The following is a 16,667-nucleotide window of genomic DNA, read 5'->3' as shown; positions in this document are numbered from 1 at the left end:
AGTGAACATCGCTAGTCGACTGATGGCGGGTGGTGTGTGCTATGTGCGTGCACACAACGACATCGTGTACCGGGCGTGGGCGCGACAGATTACAATTCATGTCCTGAGCTGGCATCAACCTTGGCCAGGCCCGGTCCATCGAACCCGCGGCGTATATAGCACGACAAGCGTCTTGATCAAGGCCTTCTTCCCCCCCCCGGCCAGTCCACTGGCCCCGATCACGCGCTGGCGTCGGCGTCAGAGTCCCGTCCAAGGAGAACCACGCCACGCAATTGATAACACGTGACTCCTAGACCTCGTGATCGCCTCGCGCTTGGCAGGTACACCCTCTATCTCTGGTTTGTCATCAATCTGAACAGACGCTCGCCGTCAAGACCGAAGCGTTGGCCACGGCTGAGCATGGCAAGCCCCATCCCTGCTAATCCTACCCTCTTACCCCACTTCTCTTACTCGCTCCGATAGCGGCGCCCCTTTCCCCATCTCACCGCATCCACATCAGCGACCGAGAACATCGCCCCGACGGGCCAGAGAGGCGCCGCCTCCAAGCCACACGCGGCACGCCAAACTCGGCACGCCAAACTCGGCACGCCAATCTCGTCGAGTTCAGACTTGGCAGAGCAGCGCTGCTAGTGAGGAATGCGAACGCTTGAACGTGCATGTCTGGGTCGCGTGAGTTGATTGTCATGTCAATCCACGGCCATCCCCGCCACCGTTGTTCGGCTCGGGCACATACGAACTCTTGCTTCTGCGGGCACGCGTCAGCGGATTACTGGCTCTGCAGGCACTCCGGGTCGTGTAGAGGCTGACGTCGCTGTCGGAGAGTTGTGGGGAGAGATGTGGCAGTAATCAATTCGCGGAATGCTGGTAAGCTCGCTGGCTGAGATCGGCGCGTGGCAGTGTCACTGGCACTGATCGTGGCAAAGTTGCAAAGTTGCACAGACGCAGCGATCCAGCGAACCTCCCAAGTTCGGCGGGCACCTCGCACAGCTTCGACCGCCGAGCGCCGCGCGGCGCTCGCCTCGATTCACCAGCCCGCGGCCATGTTCCCAGCCCGCCATCGCCAACGCCATGAGGCGCTCGCCAGCTCACGACTTCTTCGCCTGTCTTGGCAGGGGGTGGCAGCCAGCAATACTCGGCTCCGTCCTTGTGTGGCGCCATATGATGCGCGAGCAACTCCAGGCCTCCTTGCACATCTAGCTCGTCAGGTGCTACTGGGCATGCACTCTACGAGCATAAAGCCTCTCCGTTGTGAGGGACGAACCCTCACTCCCTCATCCAACATGAGGTCCCTCTACTTCCTCACGCTTACGCTCACGGCCGTGGCCGCCCGCCCCTCCCTCGCTCCCAGGCAGGGCGGGTATGGCGATTGCTCGACCTGTGGCGCGGCTGTCGAGCAGCTCCTCTCGAACTGCGGCGGCGCCGCGGACCAGCTCTGCCTCTTCGGCTGCGATGTAAGCCACCCCGCTCCGGACTGGCGGGCTGACCAAAGGCGCTGGGCCCGCTGCAGGAATGCACCGCCTGCCTGCAAAGCGACAGCACGGCGTCGCCGCAAACAGCGGAAGAGGTCGCGGGGCTCACGGACCGCCTCGACACGTTCTGCCGCGACGCCAACGCCGCGCTCTGCACGGACGAGTGCACCGGCGTCTCGCTCGACTTCACGGACGCATGCGGCACCAGCGGCAACGTGCTGGCCTGCCTCGCGCAGTGCCCGAGCTACGGCGCGCTCGCGCCATGCGTCGCGTGCCTCCAAGCGCGGCCCGAGGGCTTCGGCTACGCCGAGAGCTGGGCCACCCTCGAATGGTATTGCGGCGGCGACGCGTGCGCCGGGTCCTGCACGTCGTGGATCGCGCCGTTCGGCCAGTTCTGCAATGCCGAGGACACGTGCCGCGCCAACATGTGCGAGGGGGGCAACAGGGACGAAATCGACAGCTGCAACGCATGCATCGACGGCGCACCCGTCCTCCAGAGGTACATCGGGGAGACGCAGAGTGCCATCGACTATGTTCTCGGCTTGTGCGGCGATGACGGCGATGACGGCGATGACGGCGATGACGGCGGTGATGAGCCGACGTGCGACGAAGAGTGCTCGGGCATCATCGAGGAGGCTGCCGGCCTCTGCACTGCCGAGGCCCCAGAGGACTGCAGGCAGATGTGCGAGGTGAGTCTGGTTTCAGCTGTGTCTGACCACAGGGCGATAGGCTGAGCCGCTTTGAGGCGTGCTCCGTGTGCGCCAACTCGGCCGATACCTTCTGGGATGGCCCGGGAATCCAGACATCCCTCGACCAGCTACGGGCCCTCTGCGAAGAGGAAGACTCCACTGTAACCCCCGGACCTATTGTCATTCCGCCGTCAGGTGGCGGCGGCGGCGGCGGCGGCGGCGGTGGTGGTGGTAGCGGTGGCGGCGGTAGCGGTGGCGGCGGTAGCGGTGGCGGCAGTAGCGGTGGCGGCGGTAGCGGTGGCGGCAGTAGCGGTGGCGGCGGTAGCGGTGGCGGCGGTGGGGGCAGTGGCAGTGGTGGATCCCGGACAACGTCTAGCGTCTCGAGGAGCAGCTCCGCCCGTCCTTCAGCGACCAGCGCGCGCAGCGTGAGTGTGCCACAGCAGCTACGCTAACATTAGTCGGCGCACAAGCGACTTGTCGACGGCTCGAGCCTCGCCGCCGCTATTGCCATAGCGATGGGAGCTGCAGTGGTCGCTTGAGGAATCGATTCCGCACTTGTCTAGGAGCCTGATGCGCGGGGCTGATCGGCGGCAATTTGAGGTTGGAATGATTATCGCGGCATTACATACACGAGTTATACCGGGTCACGTAGCTTACTGAAATGAATAGCCCTCCGCCTACATGCTGGCCGACTAGTGCTTAGGCATAGACCTTGAGCCGCAGCTCAGCATTTTCCCGCCTCAGCTCAGCAATGGTCGCTTCCAACTTGGCTTCCCTTGCTTTCTCTCCTCTATCTCCGGGGCAAGCTTCGCATGCCGGGTCTCTCTTGACCCAAGCAAAGCGCGCGTATACCAGAAGGTCCATAGTGAACAGGCACACGAGGCGGGTCACAACTCCAAAGAGCGCCGGATGTTCTGCCAGTGCCGCACCCGCCGTTCCCAGTGATCGGGCTAGCAAGCTGGAAGGATTAGCCTCTGATGCAAAGTGCTCCTTCTTTCGCACGGTCCTCAAAGGTACGTCTTGAAGTGACAACTCACCTCCTTCCTAGAAACCACGCGTTCCAGAATGTGAAGGCCGACCACGCCGCGAGGATGAGAGTGTCCACAACTGGTGTCAGAAACAGCGGATGGCAGACTTGCCATATCCTCGCTGTGCTGAGGCGAAGCCGAGAACGTCGACCATGATAACGTGCAAGGTGGTTGCGTAACAATGAAGCTCAAAGGTGCGCGCTCTCCAGCGGAATTGATGGAAAGCAGAGTGGATTCAACAACAAACATCCGTTGTACGGCATCGCGTCGAACGATAGCTTGTCGCCGAGGAATCTGCCCTGAAGCCTTGTCTCACCCTTGGTCTAACAATTCAGTTTCATACATGCCAGCGGTCACGATAAACAAACACGGCTACGCGGGGCACAGCCGTGGACCGCGAGACCCGGACTGAGAGGGACGCGAGGGTCTGAGCGCGTGAGTTAGGTTTGAGACAATGAAGAACCAAACAGTCTCGCATCCGGAAGCATGCTACCGATATTTTACAACCATAGACCAGGCAGTAACGAAACTGGTCACTTATCCACCCACGCGCGGCCGACACGATACAAGTCTCCGTGGGACTACGAGCATTACAATGGCATATGACTATCCTTCACATACGATAGCGTCCCCCATACCCCATGTTCATATGCGCGGCCTGGTCGTAGTATCCCGCCAGGTTGAAGTCAGCAGCATGAGCGTTGTCGTGTGTGGTATGGTTAATCGTGGGGTAGTAGAAGGTGCGGCCGTTGTTCGCCGCCACCTCTGCCTGACGATGGGTTGGCAGGGTGGCTGTGGTAAAAATGTCCCACGGCAGCCTTTCGCCGTCGACCGTCTCGCTGTCCTGCCGGTACATGATGTAGATGTCGAAACTAAGGGCGGCGACATAGAGGGCGAGGGCGAAGGACAGGGTGATGATCCAGCGGGTGCGCCACAGGGCGTGCTCGTCGCGAGGCGCCGCGAACCAGAAGCCCGAAAAGAACCCGAGCGCGCTCGTGCCCGTGAGGAGGACGACGGAAATGGCTGGCATCAGCGAGTTGAGGAAGAATGGACGCACATGCCAAAATGAACCTGTAGCAGGCCCCACCACGGACATGCGGCGACGCTTCCCAGATGTGGTTGAAACGGTGGTAGGAAAAGTAGAAGGGGAGCCCGAGGGCGGCGATGCCCAAGATCAGGAGGGTGATCCAGCCCACTTGCTGAGCGGTGGGGTTGGTGATGGTGGCGGTGTTGCGGACGAAGCCCGAGGCAAAGAGGAGACCGGAGGGGCAAAGGGGGCCAAGAAACCATACTATGGCTATCGTGAGCGGTCTGATGGTTGTACGCACCTAAAACGACGAGGGCAGAGCGAGAAGTCATCTTGAAACTGGACTGATGGAGACTGGAGGGCGAGGGAGCAGGCAGTGAGAGATGGTGTGGGAAACTGGGGAACGCGGTGAGATTAAAGCATTGGGGAGTCCCGACTTTGTCGTAAAACAGAGGTGGTGGGACAACTGATGTTGCGATGGAGATCAATGAAACCGAAAACTGTGGTAAACAAGAAAAGCACAGTTTGTGCTGCGGTACTATGGGCGGCGAGCATGTCGCTGGACCGAAACAGCAGTAAACCCAAGTGCATATGGAATCCGGCTAGGAGTGAGAGGGGCGCAATGGTCATAGTGCTCCTTCATAGGCACCTTGTGACGGCGGCAGGAGTTCACAAAGTGCATAGCGTCAAAGAGGCTTCAACGGGAAAGAGAGATTCAATGGTCAATCTCGAGAAGAACTATCGCGTGTCTAGGGCGAGTTCACGGGGGTTTCAACGCTCTGTTCGGGGCACACATACCAGTCCACAGGAAGCTCGTTTTCGTCCCGGGGCAAAGCAGCGAGGCGGAGTTTGCAAGCCCAGCGGCGACTAAGGCCGTCACAATGGGGACTGCACTCCTTGTGGTGGCAGATTAAGAGGCGTGCCAGCCAGCAGGTAAGTGCGCCCGAGCAGAGGAAAATAAGGCCATAGCAGAGGCCGAGGGCGAGATGCCACTTGGAGAGATTTTCCTTCAACTTTTGGTGGATCGCGAAATAACCGAGCAGCCAGCCGGCGGCACAGTTGATCGTGATGATAAGCCCACCTAGGCCTGCTGTCAGCAACGAAGAGCGGGTAACTAACAGGTGTAGCCCCATTTGTAGAACTTGGCCCTACGGGGGAAGCCCATGCCAGCGTACGGCAAAAAGAAGTCAGATAAGCGGATGTAGAGGAGAGCGAGAAGCAGCATGGTCCAGGAGAGACCGCTGAGAAAGATGACAATGCTCAAAATTAGGCAAAGCATTGGGCTTTCCCCGCGCCACGAAAAGAGGAGACCAGAACAAAGCATGGCCGCGGCAGTCACGGGCGGAAGAACAATCTCAGCAACTGCGGTCAGCGGGAAAGCGTGAGATACCGCACTAATCATCCGTATGTTTTTCAGGAGAAGCAGGAGGAAAGCTCCTCCCCTGTGGCGAAGTCGCAAAGCAGTCTCGTAAACCATTGTGGAGTCTCTTAAGCCGTGGGGATGGGATTGACAGGTGGGGAGGAGCTCGCTGGGGGGGGGGGAATTGTCCGTGGGGATTGAGAGGGTAGTGGAGTGAGGAAAAGGATACGAGGGCTTGGAACTTATATGCACGATGCGCCTGGTGTGGGATGACAGGTGGTGCGAAAAGTTCGCCACTTTGCTGTTGTGCTATCAAGACACAGTCACGGGAGGCAAGATCAAGATCAAGGGTGGGGAATGGCAGCGGTGGGAGGATGCTCGTGAGTTTTGCAGGGTTTGCGGTGATAATATTAGCTTTACAGCAGTGCCTCGACCGAAGCGAATATAGTCTATGGTCCGTGAGTTTTTGTTTTTGCCCCTGTGTGTGCGAGGTGGCTGGCGGACCAATATCCTGGTAGGATGCAACCAGACCGTGTGGATCCAAAGCACTGTAGTCCCACATCTGGGCCGTGCGAGTCGGGTGAACAGCCATTCGCCTACAGCCATACACCGCCTAGCGGCGCACTCCTCCGCAAACGCCGACACCTCGATGAGTGAAAGCATGGATCGATGGCGACAGCATGGACTACTGAGGCTGTGAACTGGGCGCCGATACAAGTGATGGTGGCGGTACGCTCATTCTCCCTGCATACTCCCTCATAATGTTGAAGCAGTGTTTTTGATTCAGACGAGGCATCAGAGATTGGCCACTTGAACCGTCTTGACCTGGCATCACTCTGTCCCCTTGTAGGAGTCAGCGTCTGGGTTTCCGCCCCTACCCCCATCTTCGACCACCAAGCTATCAAACGTCCCCTAGTCCCTTACGCTTGGCCGGTATCGAATTGGGTCGCTCTCACGACTCGAAGCAGGACGTGGGGAAACACCATCGTGTTGGCGCGACGATGCAGAGCGGTTCCGGACCACCATTGTAATATCAGCAGATACCTAGATTTGCGGTCGCCTGCCCATAGGGGTTATGGGCAGATGCCACCCTCGCAAGGTGGATATTGCATCGCTCACCTCAACGGTCTCCCCAAAGTAAATGCTCCCATGTTTCGTCCTTCTGTAAGCTTCTAGGTGATCACCAATGCCGACAACGGGAGTTGTTAGGAGAGACGCACGAGAGATGGCGCTGCCGTCAGTGCGTCCACCCTCGTAGCAGGGATGCATAATTATGGCACTGAAAGAGGTTGGTTTACCTTTGTCTAACATGACCACTGTAGCTCATCAGAGTCGTTAGACGCGCCAAGGGGGTATATCAGAACAAGCGTGTACAAAGCGGGAGATCCTGTATCGGCCAGAGCAGACATATGCTGCGGGGATTTAGGTAGTTCGGCAGATCGGCAGACAGCAGTGTGGATCTCGGCCAGCTCCGCATGGGTCTTACATGGCTGAGCGGTATTAGTGGGGCGCCAGGGTAGAGCGGAGCCGCAGACGGACAGTAAAACTGTGACGCTCGCCACTCCGAATCGCTGTGCTCTCGCGTATCTCAATGCGAGTATGGAGCTCGCCTGGTGTAGGGGCGGCAACGAGAGGAGTGACTCCCACTGAATGAGTGACTCCCACCGAAAAGTTGGGCACAGAATATGCCGAGTCAGCTGCTTCGTTGAATTGTACCTAGCACAGAACCACGTCACGAGCGTTGCACCCGAGCTTAACAAAGCCGGACATTCATGTCTATCGTTGGAAGCGTAACTCTATCTCGTAAGGAGCATGTTCATACCGAGCTGCTATCAAGCCTGTGGCGGGGGCATTTTGGCGAGGGCCTTGACCCGCCTGTCGAGCTGAACATTACCGTTGACGACGTTCTTAGCGAGCTCGGCGGCCTGCTCAGCCACATCCTGCATGCCAGTCTCGGCGCCGTTCGTCATTGCTTCGCGGACGGTCACCCCAAGATCGGCCTCGAGCAACTGTGCGACGTAGGAGGTGTTGTGGTTGATAGTGGTCTCGCCCAGCTCGCTGAGAAGGTTATGCTCCGCCAATGCTGAGGAGGTTTCTGAGATTGCGGTGGACGCGGTCGTGGAGGTCGATGTTGTTAGTGTCGGAGTACCCGAGGGCTTGGCGTGAGACAGCACGCCGAAGAGGTTTGGCTGTTCTGCTGTCAGTGAATACTGGGTCTAGGCTCACCTGTCATGTCGAGAGCACGCTTAGCGTTGGCCTCAGCGGCCTCGCGAATCGCGACAGGGTTCAGCACCTCGTGCCCCATTTCGCGGGCCAATGTCTTCGCCTCAGTGCCTACGGTGGTGCGGGCGGCCATGGATGCTTCGGACGCGACGACCGCGGCCTCTTCTCGTGCTACTGCCATCATTGGTCGCAGGGCGGCTGCTGCCATGTCTGGTGTGAGGAATTGGGGCGTATATGGTGTGGATGTCCGGTCAAGAGTGTCGTGGGATCAAAGAGAGACGTCGGAACGTTCTAACGTACACTGTGTAAGGACAAGTGTTTAGGTGGCGATGGTGGCGACGGAGGACGCGATGGGCTCCTGGGCCTTATACCGTAGATACTTGACCCTAATGCCAGATCCCATGACCATTTGAGAGCTCTGTTGTTATGCTGCTTGAATGACACTTGGATCAGTGAGATAGGTATGACGTATGACGGGATATGGCGGTATGGGCGGGATGTACACGGCTCGGCAGTGGCGCCTAATTTTGCCATGTGTCAAGACGCCTAATCACAGAGGTGAGGCAGTTAGGCTCGGAGTATCGTAGGCGTGCGAGCTCAGAGTTCACCAGCTCAAAAGAGTCGCAGTTGGTGCTTTGGAGAATGCAGAGGAGAGGAATGAGTTGGTTCATCACCATCGAGCCATTCATCCTCGGCGACGTCGTTCACTTTGTCCACTTCTTCTTGTCCCAACTCTTACCATCTGCACTGCAGTAGTCATCCTCACACGTCATCACTCATCGCCTGAACAACTTCCACACGGTGGCCAACCATCCACATCACACAAGACCATGTCTTCCTCATCCTGGCCTCCTGCTCTCAAGTGAGTCTACCCATCCACTCTAACATCAGAGTGGTGGTGCGAAAAGGGGCGCAGCTGGGGCGCAGAGGAAAGAGTGCGCTTTACGTCACTATTATTCTGAACGGGACTAGATAGCGGAGGCAGCGCTGGAGGCGAGAGCACAGCTGACCCCAGGACTTGGGTGCAGGACTGCCTGTCCAGAGCAACAACCTCCGCCAACAAGGCGGAGGTCAACGCTGAACTGAAACAGGTGCGCACGGCAATGCCAACGTAAGCGCTTACACAGATATTATTCGACGCACACCGACTTGGTACATTGCACTCGACAGACTGGTCAGCCATGAAGCTGAAAGCGTGCGTGAGCGACGTCCTGCCCATCTGACATCAGACTTCAGCCCAAAGCCCCCATTGTCACGATAGCGCCTTCAGTTTACCAACAGTCATACCCGTCTCTCTCCCCACCTACTAACGCCACCACGAAACCCACGCCCAAGAAGGAGAAGAAGGCCAAGAAGCGCAAAGGGTGAGTTATTATCACAGCATCATGCCTGACCAGCAGCGAAATCACGGACGGCTTCCCTTCCGCCTACAAGTTTGAATCAGAAGAAGAGAAGGCGGCGAAGCAGCGCCGCTTGGAGCGGTTCAATAACCCGGGCCCGTCGTCGAACGGGGGCGATGCCGGGCCACATGCGACAGGCACAGCTGCATGGTTCCCTAGCAGCAATGGTAATGGGGCTCTCAGCGCAAGACTGGCCCCAAGGCAGGTAGGACACAGCAAGTTTAGCAACTTTGGTTATGAGCCCGAGGTCGCCGAGGTGGATCCCGTGAGACGGACGATACGCTTGTGTGCTAACGGCCAGAATGTGATGGACTGGGATCATCACACGATCCGGGGAACATCAACTCGACTGGAGAAGTCTTATTTGCGCTTGACATCCGTACGTCACCCTCGATGGAAAGTGATCCTGGTAGTGACTGACCCGTAGGAGCCAAACCCGGCCGATGTGCGCCCTCTCCCCGTTTTGAAGCAGACTCTCACACTGCTCAAGCAAAAGTGGAAAGAGAACCGCAACTACGCGTATGCGCTCGACCAGTTCAAGTCTGTGCGCCAAGATTTGACTGTTCAGCGGATTAAGAACGAGTTCACCGTCGAGGTGTACGAGATCCACGCCCGCATCGCGTTGGAGGCCAAGGACCTCGGCGAGTACAATCAATGCCAGAGCATGTTGCGGCAGCTTTACGAGCTCGGGTTGGGGGGCCACCCCCTCGAGTTCCTAAGCTACCGTATCATGTATTTGCTTCACACAAGGAACCGCAGTGGTAAGCTATCCAGTCGTCGGGGAAAATAGGCTAAGACCAGACCTGGGGGTCCTACTGGGCCAGCTCACAGCGGAGCAGAAGGCTGACCCGGGAGTTGCGCACGCGCTTGCAACTGCACGTGCGCTTGCCACCTCCAACTACAGCAAGTTTTTTGATCTCTTTCTGCACGCTCCCAACATGAGCGGCTACATCATGGATCATTTCGTGGAGCGCGAGCGAGCACAAGCTTTGGCCGTCATGTCGAAGGCGTGAGTGCTCCTTGACTGTCGTGGACGGAGCCTAGTTTCGCTGATGCCAGATACATCTCTTTGCCATTATCGTATTTAACACACACGCTGGCGTTCGATAGCGACCAGGACACTGACGAGTTCCTGACGGGGCACCAGAGCGCGATTTATGTTGCTCCCGCGAGGGATACAGCCGACCCATGGAAGCCGATTGCGCCGGTCCCGCTGTCCAAACGCGTGTGGGACGCCAAGAAGGCGCATGCGGCGTGTGCAAGGGGCATAGAGAAGTACCGCGTCGTTGATCTCAAGGGGCAGGTCGACTAGAAGAAGCGCCAGACCGAAGGTGCGATTTCGCTCGGGCAATGCTTTTTCTTCGCTGTTCATCATTCCCTCGTCGGGTCCCTGGTTCACCGTTTTACGGAAAGGAGCCCATCCGTCCGTCTGCGCTCTCCTCTGTTCGTCTTGCGAACTGTCACACGACCTGTTTAGAGCACTGCCGCCAGCACCAATGTGGCGACTGTCTGTTCAAATGGCCCAATGTCTTTCCCGACACTTACGCGTCAGCTCTCTCAATGTGGCGAGGATTCCATTTTCACCTCGCCTCACCCTCGACAACCATCGCGTGTGAAGCTGAATTGCAATTATTCGCACGTTACGATCCACTTCAGGTAAGGTCAAAAGCTCACTTCCCCTCCCTCACTTTGATCGATGTCTCTGTCACATGTTCGTATTGTTGTATCAATGCTCCGTCGGCGACTGGAGGATGGAGGCCATATGCATTTGTTGCGGCCATTGTGGTCGCTGCTGTGTCCTACCACGTTTGACCTGATGGCTCGTCTTACAACTAAGGATCTGCGTGCGCGGTTGTTTTTCTCTTATTACGATGCTTTGAGTGAAATTCCGACGATTGCTTATTAGGCGTGACCTCTTAATGCCTGTCGGCCTGTCGGATGGAGAGATACGACCAGTGTAGTGTGTCGTAAGTTTAGAGCAGTGATTGAAGGATCGAAAGAGTTAGGAACGATGAATTGAGAGGCACAGCAGGGACGTCGTAACATGTGGGCGGTAGCCCAATAGGGTGCAGCCTTGCACAGGAACAACCTCCATGAGACAGCCAGGGGAGAAATCACGCAGACAGTCTGTGACGGGGGCGGGGCAGTGAAGCTAAGAAGGAGCTGAGGCAATGAGGGTCTACATGAGTTATGCGGGAACAGCAGGTGATCGACGAGCGGCTAACATTTGGCGTTTGACCAGAAACCAAAGCGGCGATCTTTGTGATGTAGAGCGATTCAGGTTGATCAAAGGATACGAGGATTAGAAGTAGCGGCGATCAGAATCCAGCATTAGAACCTTCTCCGGCTGATCGGAGCATCGGGAAACCCGTGAGAAGTGCGACCGCGCAAGCGCTCGTCGTTTCGTTGCAAGACGCTGGCAGGCGCAGAGGCGACAGCTGGGGGTTTCCGTCGGGCGATGAGCGAGAGCCGTTGGGCGCACATGCAGCCAGGCCATGCAGGTCACTTGGTACCTGGCACACCAGGGGCCAAGGCAAGGTAAGCGAGTAAGCATCACGGTGGCGGCTAGTCTACTGCAAGCGAGGTTGAGACCGGAGACCCGGCGCGGCGACCAATCGGCAATTGGGTCCCCAGATATGTCCTTGCCGGGGGGCGGGGGGGGGGAGGGGGGGGGGGGGGGGGCAGCCGAGTCTCTGGAGAACTGGAGTGGTGGTGCAGGCGGTGACGCACTCCCCCACGGCCCCCACCTTTACCCCAAGCCCCTGCCCTAGCTGCCCTCCGTATTGTCTGGCTGCTGTCGTTTGGGTCAACTGCGCGCTGCGCTGCGCACGCAGAGCTGCTGAGCAAGCCCGATGTCGAGAAGGGTGAGTAATGAATCTGGAACGATGCAGGCTGTTCGGGATCGATGGAATAGGAAATAGGAAAGCGCATTGACGCGGAGAGCACGGACCATTAGCGGGTATATTGGGGATTGGCCGCCGCGCTACTTTGATTAACTCGCAACATCCTTCCGTCCTTCTCTCTCTTGGCCCGGGCCACCTCCCACTCGTCTCCTCGTCGTCTTCGCTTGTCTCTTCCCATTCATCCTCATCGTCACTCTTCACTCCTCTCTCATCATCTTGCTCTACGCACACGTCCTCTAATCTATCGCCGCGGGCGATCCCTCGGCTTGACCTCCCCCGCCCTCCCCATCCCGCACATCCACTCCCCCTCACTCATCCCGACGTCGTTCCACCTCCACCCCGGTCACTTGGTCATATCATCAAGCAGAGTTCACCCCGCCGCTCGACACATCCCATCCTTGACACCTTATACACTGCATCACACCTGTCCTCCCTCTCTTTCTCTCCCATCTGTTCCATTCCTCTCTTCCCATCCCATCTTACGCGCTCGCCACCTCACCATCCCAACACCGCTCACGCCGGAGGCACACCATCTCCTCACCCCACTTCATCATCACTTGGCCCCACACCACCAAACCTAATTCCTCCCGTCGACCACACAGGGGCCATGCGATAATATGCCCCTCGCCGACCGCTCCGGTAGCGTCCTCGTGGTCAGCGCTGTCTTTCTGGGTATCGCGACATTGTTCACGGCCCTGCGATGTATCTCCAAGTTTGGCATCAGGAAGCGCGTTGACACCGACGACCTCGTAACTCTCCTAGCATGGGTACGTGCATCCTCTCTCTTCCATCTATCCTCCTGGTCCATCGTGTCCACTCGTGTTGACGACGATGCGCCGTCAGGCTCCATCGCGCTCCACTGCATCGCCAACTCGCAGCCGGGGGTAGCTTGTTTCTTTTCCTGATCATGCCTCCCCACATGCCAGCCCTTGTACCCTGTGTGGCGCAGGCCGTAAAACGGGGTTCTGTTTTCTCCGCATGCTGACGCACATAGCTGTTCACCGTCGCCCTCTGCATCTCTATCATCTTCGGCGCCACCGTCGGAGTCGGTAAACCAGATGACTGTGAGTTCGCGTCAATGCCCGCTTCGGTCGCTTCCGTCTTAGGATCGGCTGGCACGGTTCTGCAAAGTCCCTCACTCTGTGTTCAGTCCCCCACTGCACGGACACGATTGTCCCTACGTGTGTGTGAGGTGTGGCTGCTGCCGTTCGCTTGCCCGACTTTGCTGGGTGCCGTACCAGCGATCGCGCTCGGCTCATGGCCAAGTTTTGCCAAGCGATCTCTTTGGAGGCTCCTGCAATATCACTGCTCACCTATGGGTTGTTTCACTCAGTGTGCTGATATCAGTGATCCTCGAATCATGGCAGGGCCCTCTGAAGAAGGCGGTCTACGTCTATCCCATGTTCTACAATCTGAGTAGCATGCTAGCCAAGACAGCAACCTTGTTACTCTACATCCGCATGGCGAGCGCCCATCCCTTCCTCCGATACGCTAGCTATGTCGTCCTCGCGATCGTCGACATTGCAGGCATCGTGCTGGTCTTCATGAACATCTTTGTGAGTTCGGCCGACCATTTGAATGCTATAATTAGCTGGAACTGACGTCTCGTAGCAATGTCGGCCCATCGCTGCTGCCTGGCAGCCTCACTTGATCGGCGAGTGCTACGATAATGTCACCCTGTTTCTCGCCTCTGCCCCTGTCAACATTCTGTCCGACATTGCCATTCTCATGCTGCCGCTCCCAATCATCACCGAGCTTCGCATGGAGAGGAGAGCGAAGATCGCGCTGGTCACTACGTTTATGTGCGGAGTGTTCGTCGCCGCGGTCGATGTTGGTGAGTCATGGTGCCACCTATTGCCAGCTTCAGGTTAACAGCAGTCCGCATCGCCTACCTCCAAATATCGCTCAAGGAACAGATCCAGATGGGCACTGACCACGTCAATGCGTATGCGAGGCCCGTCAATTTCTACTGGTACACTGCATGGGGTCTTATGTGGTCTGCGATCGAGTGCTGTGTCCGTCTGTGCTGCACTTGCGCTCTCGTTCTCAAGCCCCTCTTGCAACGCCTCAAGGAGAGGGGAAGGCAAATTAGCTCGAACAACAATTCGCCCAATATGCTGTCACGCGGACCAGCGGGCGACTTCGGGGAACAGATGCCCTACACCGACGCGGCCGAGGCTGCGAGTCCCGGCATCGACTTCGCTCCCGGCAAGGAGCCGCAGTCGCCACGCAATTTGCCATTGGCGGCAATCCTTGAGACGAGCCCCGATGTCCCCGATGAGGACACGATGGACATCATGGCGTTTTTCAACGCCGGTCCACCAACATGTTCACCACCAACGCCATCATTGTCAACCGTGCCGAACCAGCCTCGTCCACCATCATTCATATCGAATGGTCATGCTGAGATGCGAGCCAACGGCATCTCCAACGGCGCAGCCGCCGCGGCGCCGAGCACCTTCCCTGGTCTGCAAAAGCAGCCGTCTCGAATGAGCCAGGGCGGCCCGCTGCATAAGCAAGTGTCTCGGCTCAGTCACAAGGTCGGTGCCGTCAGCGCGCTAGCAATGCTTTCGACGCCAGTCCGCTGGATTACGAACGACTCGGTTCCCCTCGAGTACAAGGACCAGACAACCCAGCACTTCTTCGACTTTGTCCAGATGGGAGGCCGCAAGCCCCTCACTCAATTGACGGCTCGTGAAGCGTGGTGGCCGGTGCTCTTCGTCTCCATTCTCTTCTTCTTGTGGGGCTTTAGCTATGGCCTTCTGGGCAACCTTACGACCAAGATTCTGCAAACGATCGCAACGGCCCAAGGCGACGGTGCCACCCCCGCTCCCTGGCGTGAGCTCACGCTTCAACTGTCATATTGGATCGGGTACGTCATCGGGCCACTAACCGTCGGCATCTATGTCCTCCACAAGCACGGCTTCAAGGCGACCTTTGTCACCGGTCTTGTACTGTACGCGTGCGGCTGCATGTGCTTCTGGCCATCGTCGGTGCTCGCTAGCTACGGCGGTTTCATCTTCGCCAACATCCTCATCGCGATCGGGCTGTCCGTCCTTGAGGTGGCCGCAAACCCCTTCATTGCGCTGGCTGGGCCGGGCGAACTTAGCGAGGCCCGCCTCAACTTCTCGCAGGGCATTCAAGCTATTGGCGGTCTCTTCTCGCCCATCCTGGCGCAGAAAGGACTATTCAGCAAGAGCCTGGGCCGCGAGGCACTCTTCGATGTGCAGTGGTGTTATCTCGCTGTGGCGTTGTTCGTGCTCGTCCTCACACTTGTCTTCTTCTACGTCCCGCTGTCTGAGGCGACCGACTGCGAGCTCGAGGAAGAAACAAATCACCGCCTTGCGGCTGCGGGCATCGATCGCGACGCCAGGGCATACCACATGCCGGCGCGGTGGTTTGTCATCGGTGCGGGCGTGTTCACACTGGCGGTATACATCGGTCAGCAAGAGTCTTTGTCCTATTACTGGGATGAGTATATTTCTGAGGTGCTCCCACATACCGACTCGTTCTGGGATCTTCAAATAGGGCACGGCCTGTTCGCCGCAGGGCGCTTCATCGCAGCAGGCATATGTTACGCCGGCTTTACACCTCGCCTGGTGCTCAACGTCTGCTGTCTGGGGTCGTTCATTACGACGCTCTTGGCTGTGTTCCTCCCAGCCGGCAAGGGGGCCTTCACCTGCGTATTGCTCGCCATGTTCTTCGAGTCCCCTGTCTTCCCGACATTGTTTGCCACCGCGCTGCGCGGACAAGGGAAGCACACGAAGTTCGCCTCCGTGGCACTCACAACGGCGATAGGCGCGGGCACCCTCATGTGGCAGCCAGCCACGTTCGGCATCGAGAGAAGAACGCGCGAGGTGCGCACAGCCTTCATCCTCATCGCAGTTCTCTGCGGCGTGCAGATGATCTACCCTGCGATGCTGGCAGCTCGTCCAGTGCTGCGCGGTATGGTCGACCCTCGATGGAGCCGTGTATCGGCGAGACGCGTGTCCGCAGAGACATTCGGGAGCACTGAAAAGTCGGCGCACGTAGAGGTCCACCCCGCGTCATCCGAGGACTCGGGCTCGCCTAAGACGAGCGGTGGCGCGACTCCCCAAATCCCAGGGACGCCTGCGGCCGCGCCCAGCGCGACTATGCCGCTCATGAACCTGGGGCTCGATTCATCAAGAGGCCCTTCTGGGGCGCCGCCGCCGCCGCGCGCACACCCGCCACCAGCGACCAACGCCGGCGAAGATCTAGAATTCCTCGGTCTGGTCGGTGACCTGCCCGAGATAAAAATGTAGCAGTAGTGTTAAATGTCGTAGTTTGGGTTGTACGAGGTCTCCTATGCTATACTGGTATACAGAGCGACGCGCTTCATGAGGGGCGAGGGCTCAGGTAAGTCAATTCGGGACGCTCTGTCTTGGCGCCACCCTGCGTTGATCTCACGATGGCTAGAGGGCGGCCTAAGCAATCAGCTAATTCAACTCGTGGATCCACCAGTCCCAGATTTCCGGGTCCGCCTGCGCGTCCAGATTTGCGGCGCTAAACCGGTGAAACCCGACTTCACTACACACGCTGTCAAGATC

General features: G+C 58.0%; 7 protein-coding genes across 7 annotated transcripts; 3 read left to right on the top strand and 4 right to left on the bottom strand.

Annotated features, from left to right (window-relative positions):
- Positions 1-1,280: 1,280 nt before the first annotated feature.
- Positions 1,281-2,610, top strand: COLE_03077 (uncharacterized protein; the record flags this gene model as incomplete). Its single annotated transcript, XM_018426557.2, has 3 exons — positions 1,281-1,451; positions 1,490-2,158; positions 2,191-2,610. The coding sequence occupies 3 exons, from the start codon at positions 1,281-1,283 to the stop codon at positions 2,608-2,610; spliced, it is 1,260 nt and encodes a 419-aa protein (XP_018280160.2).
- Positions 2,611-2,857: 247 nt separating this feature from the next.
- COLE_03076 (uncharacterized protein) lies at positions 2,858-3,340 on the bottom strand (the record flags this gene model as incomplete). The annotated part of the gene is made up of 3 exons (XM_018422725.2): positions 2,858-3,116; positions 3,196-3,265; positions 3,298-3,340. 3 exons carry the CDS (start codon positions 3,338-3,340, stop codon positions 2,858-2,860), a joined length of 372 nt encoding a protein of 123 aa, XP_018280161.1.
- Positions 3,341-3,799: 459 nt separating this feature from the next.
- Positions 3,800-4,545, bottom strand: COLE_03075 (uncharacterized protein; the record flags this gene model as incomplete). The annotated part of the gene is made up of 3 exons (XM_018425284.1): positions 3,800-4,209; positions 4,244-4,483; positions 4,515-4,545. The coding sequence occupies 3 exons, from the start codon at positions 4,543-4,545 to the stop codon at positions 3,800-3,802; spliced, it is 681 nt and encodes a 226-aa protein (XP_018280162.1).
- A 417-nt stretch (positions 4,546-4,962) lies between these two features.
- Positions 4,963-5,690, bottom strand: COLE_03074 (uncharacterized protein; the record flags this gene model as incomplete). The annotated part of the gene is made up of 3 exons (XM_018426155.1): positions 4,963-5,300; positions 5,333-5,575; positions 5,609-5,690. 3 exons carry the CDS (start codon positions 5,688-5,690, stop codon positions 4,963-4,965), a joined length of 663 nt encoding a protein of 220 aa, XP_018280163.1.
- A 1,715-nt stretch (positions 5,691-7,405) lies between these two features.
- On the bottom strand, positions 7,406-8,004 carry COLE_03073 (uncharacterized protein; the record flags this gene model as incomplete). The annotated part of the gene is made up of 2 exons (XM_018425973.2): positions 7,406-7,767; positions 7,800-8,004. The coding sequence occupies 2 exons, from the start codon at positions 8,002-8,004 to the stop codon at positions 7,406-7,408; spliced, it is 567 nt and encodes a 188-aa protein (XP_018280164.1).
- A 622-nt stretch (positions 8,005-8,626) lies between these two features.
- COLE_03072 (uncharacterized protein) lies at positions 8,627-10,508 on the top strand (the record flags this gene model as incomplete). The annotated part of the gene is made up of 9 exons (XM_018424782.1): positions 8,627-8,658; positions 8,812-8,887; positions 8,924-8,991; positions 9,026-9,160; positions 9,197-9,461; positions 9,498-9,575; positions 9,624-9,957; positions 9,998-10,205; positions 10,256-10,508. The coding sequence occupies 9 exons, from the start codon at positions 8,627-8,629 to the stop codon at positions 10,506-10,508; spliced, it is 1,449 nt and encodes a 482-aa protein (XP_018280165.1).
- A 2,991-nt stretch (positions 10,509-13,499) lies between these two features.
- On the top strand, positions 13,500-16,382 carry COLE_03071 (uncharacterized protein; the record flags this gene model as incomplete). The annotated part of the gene is made up of 3 exons (XM_018427179.2): positions 13,500-13,655; positions 13,711-13,933; positions 13,978-16,382. The coding sequence occupies 3 exons, from the start codon at positions 13,500-13,502 to the stop codon at positions 16,380-16,382; spliced, it is 2,784 nt and encodes a 927-aa protein (XP_018274778.1).
- Between the last annotated feature and the right edge of the window lie 285 nt (positions 16,383-16,667).

This window comes from Cutaneotrichosporon oleaginosum, assembly GCF_008065305.1.
Source record: "Cutaneotrichosporon oleaginosum strain ATCC 20508 chromosome Unknown ATCC20508_contig02, whole genome shotgun sequence".
Taxonomy (NCBI): Eukaryota; Fungi; Basidiomycota; class Tremellomycetes; order Trichosporonales; family Trichosporonaceae; genus Cutaneotrichosporon; species Cutaneotrichosporon oleaginosum.
The sequence above is the reverse complement of the archived record's forward strand: the minus strand, read 5'-3'. Positions and strand labels throughout refer to the sequence as shown.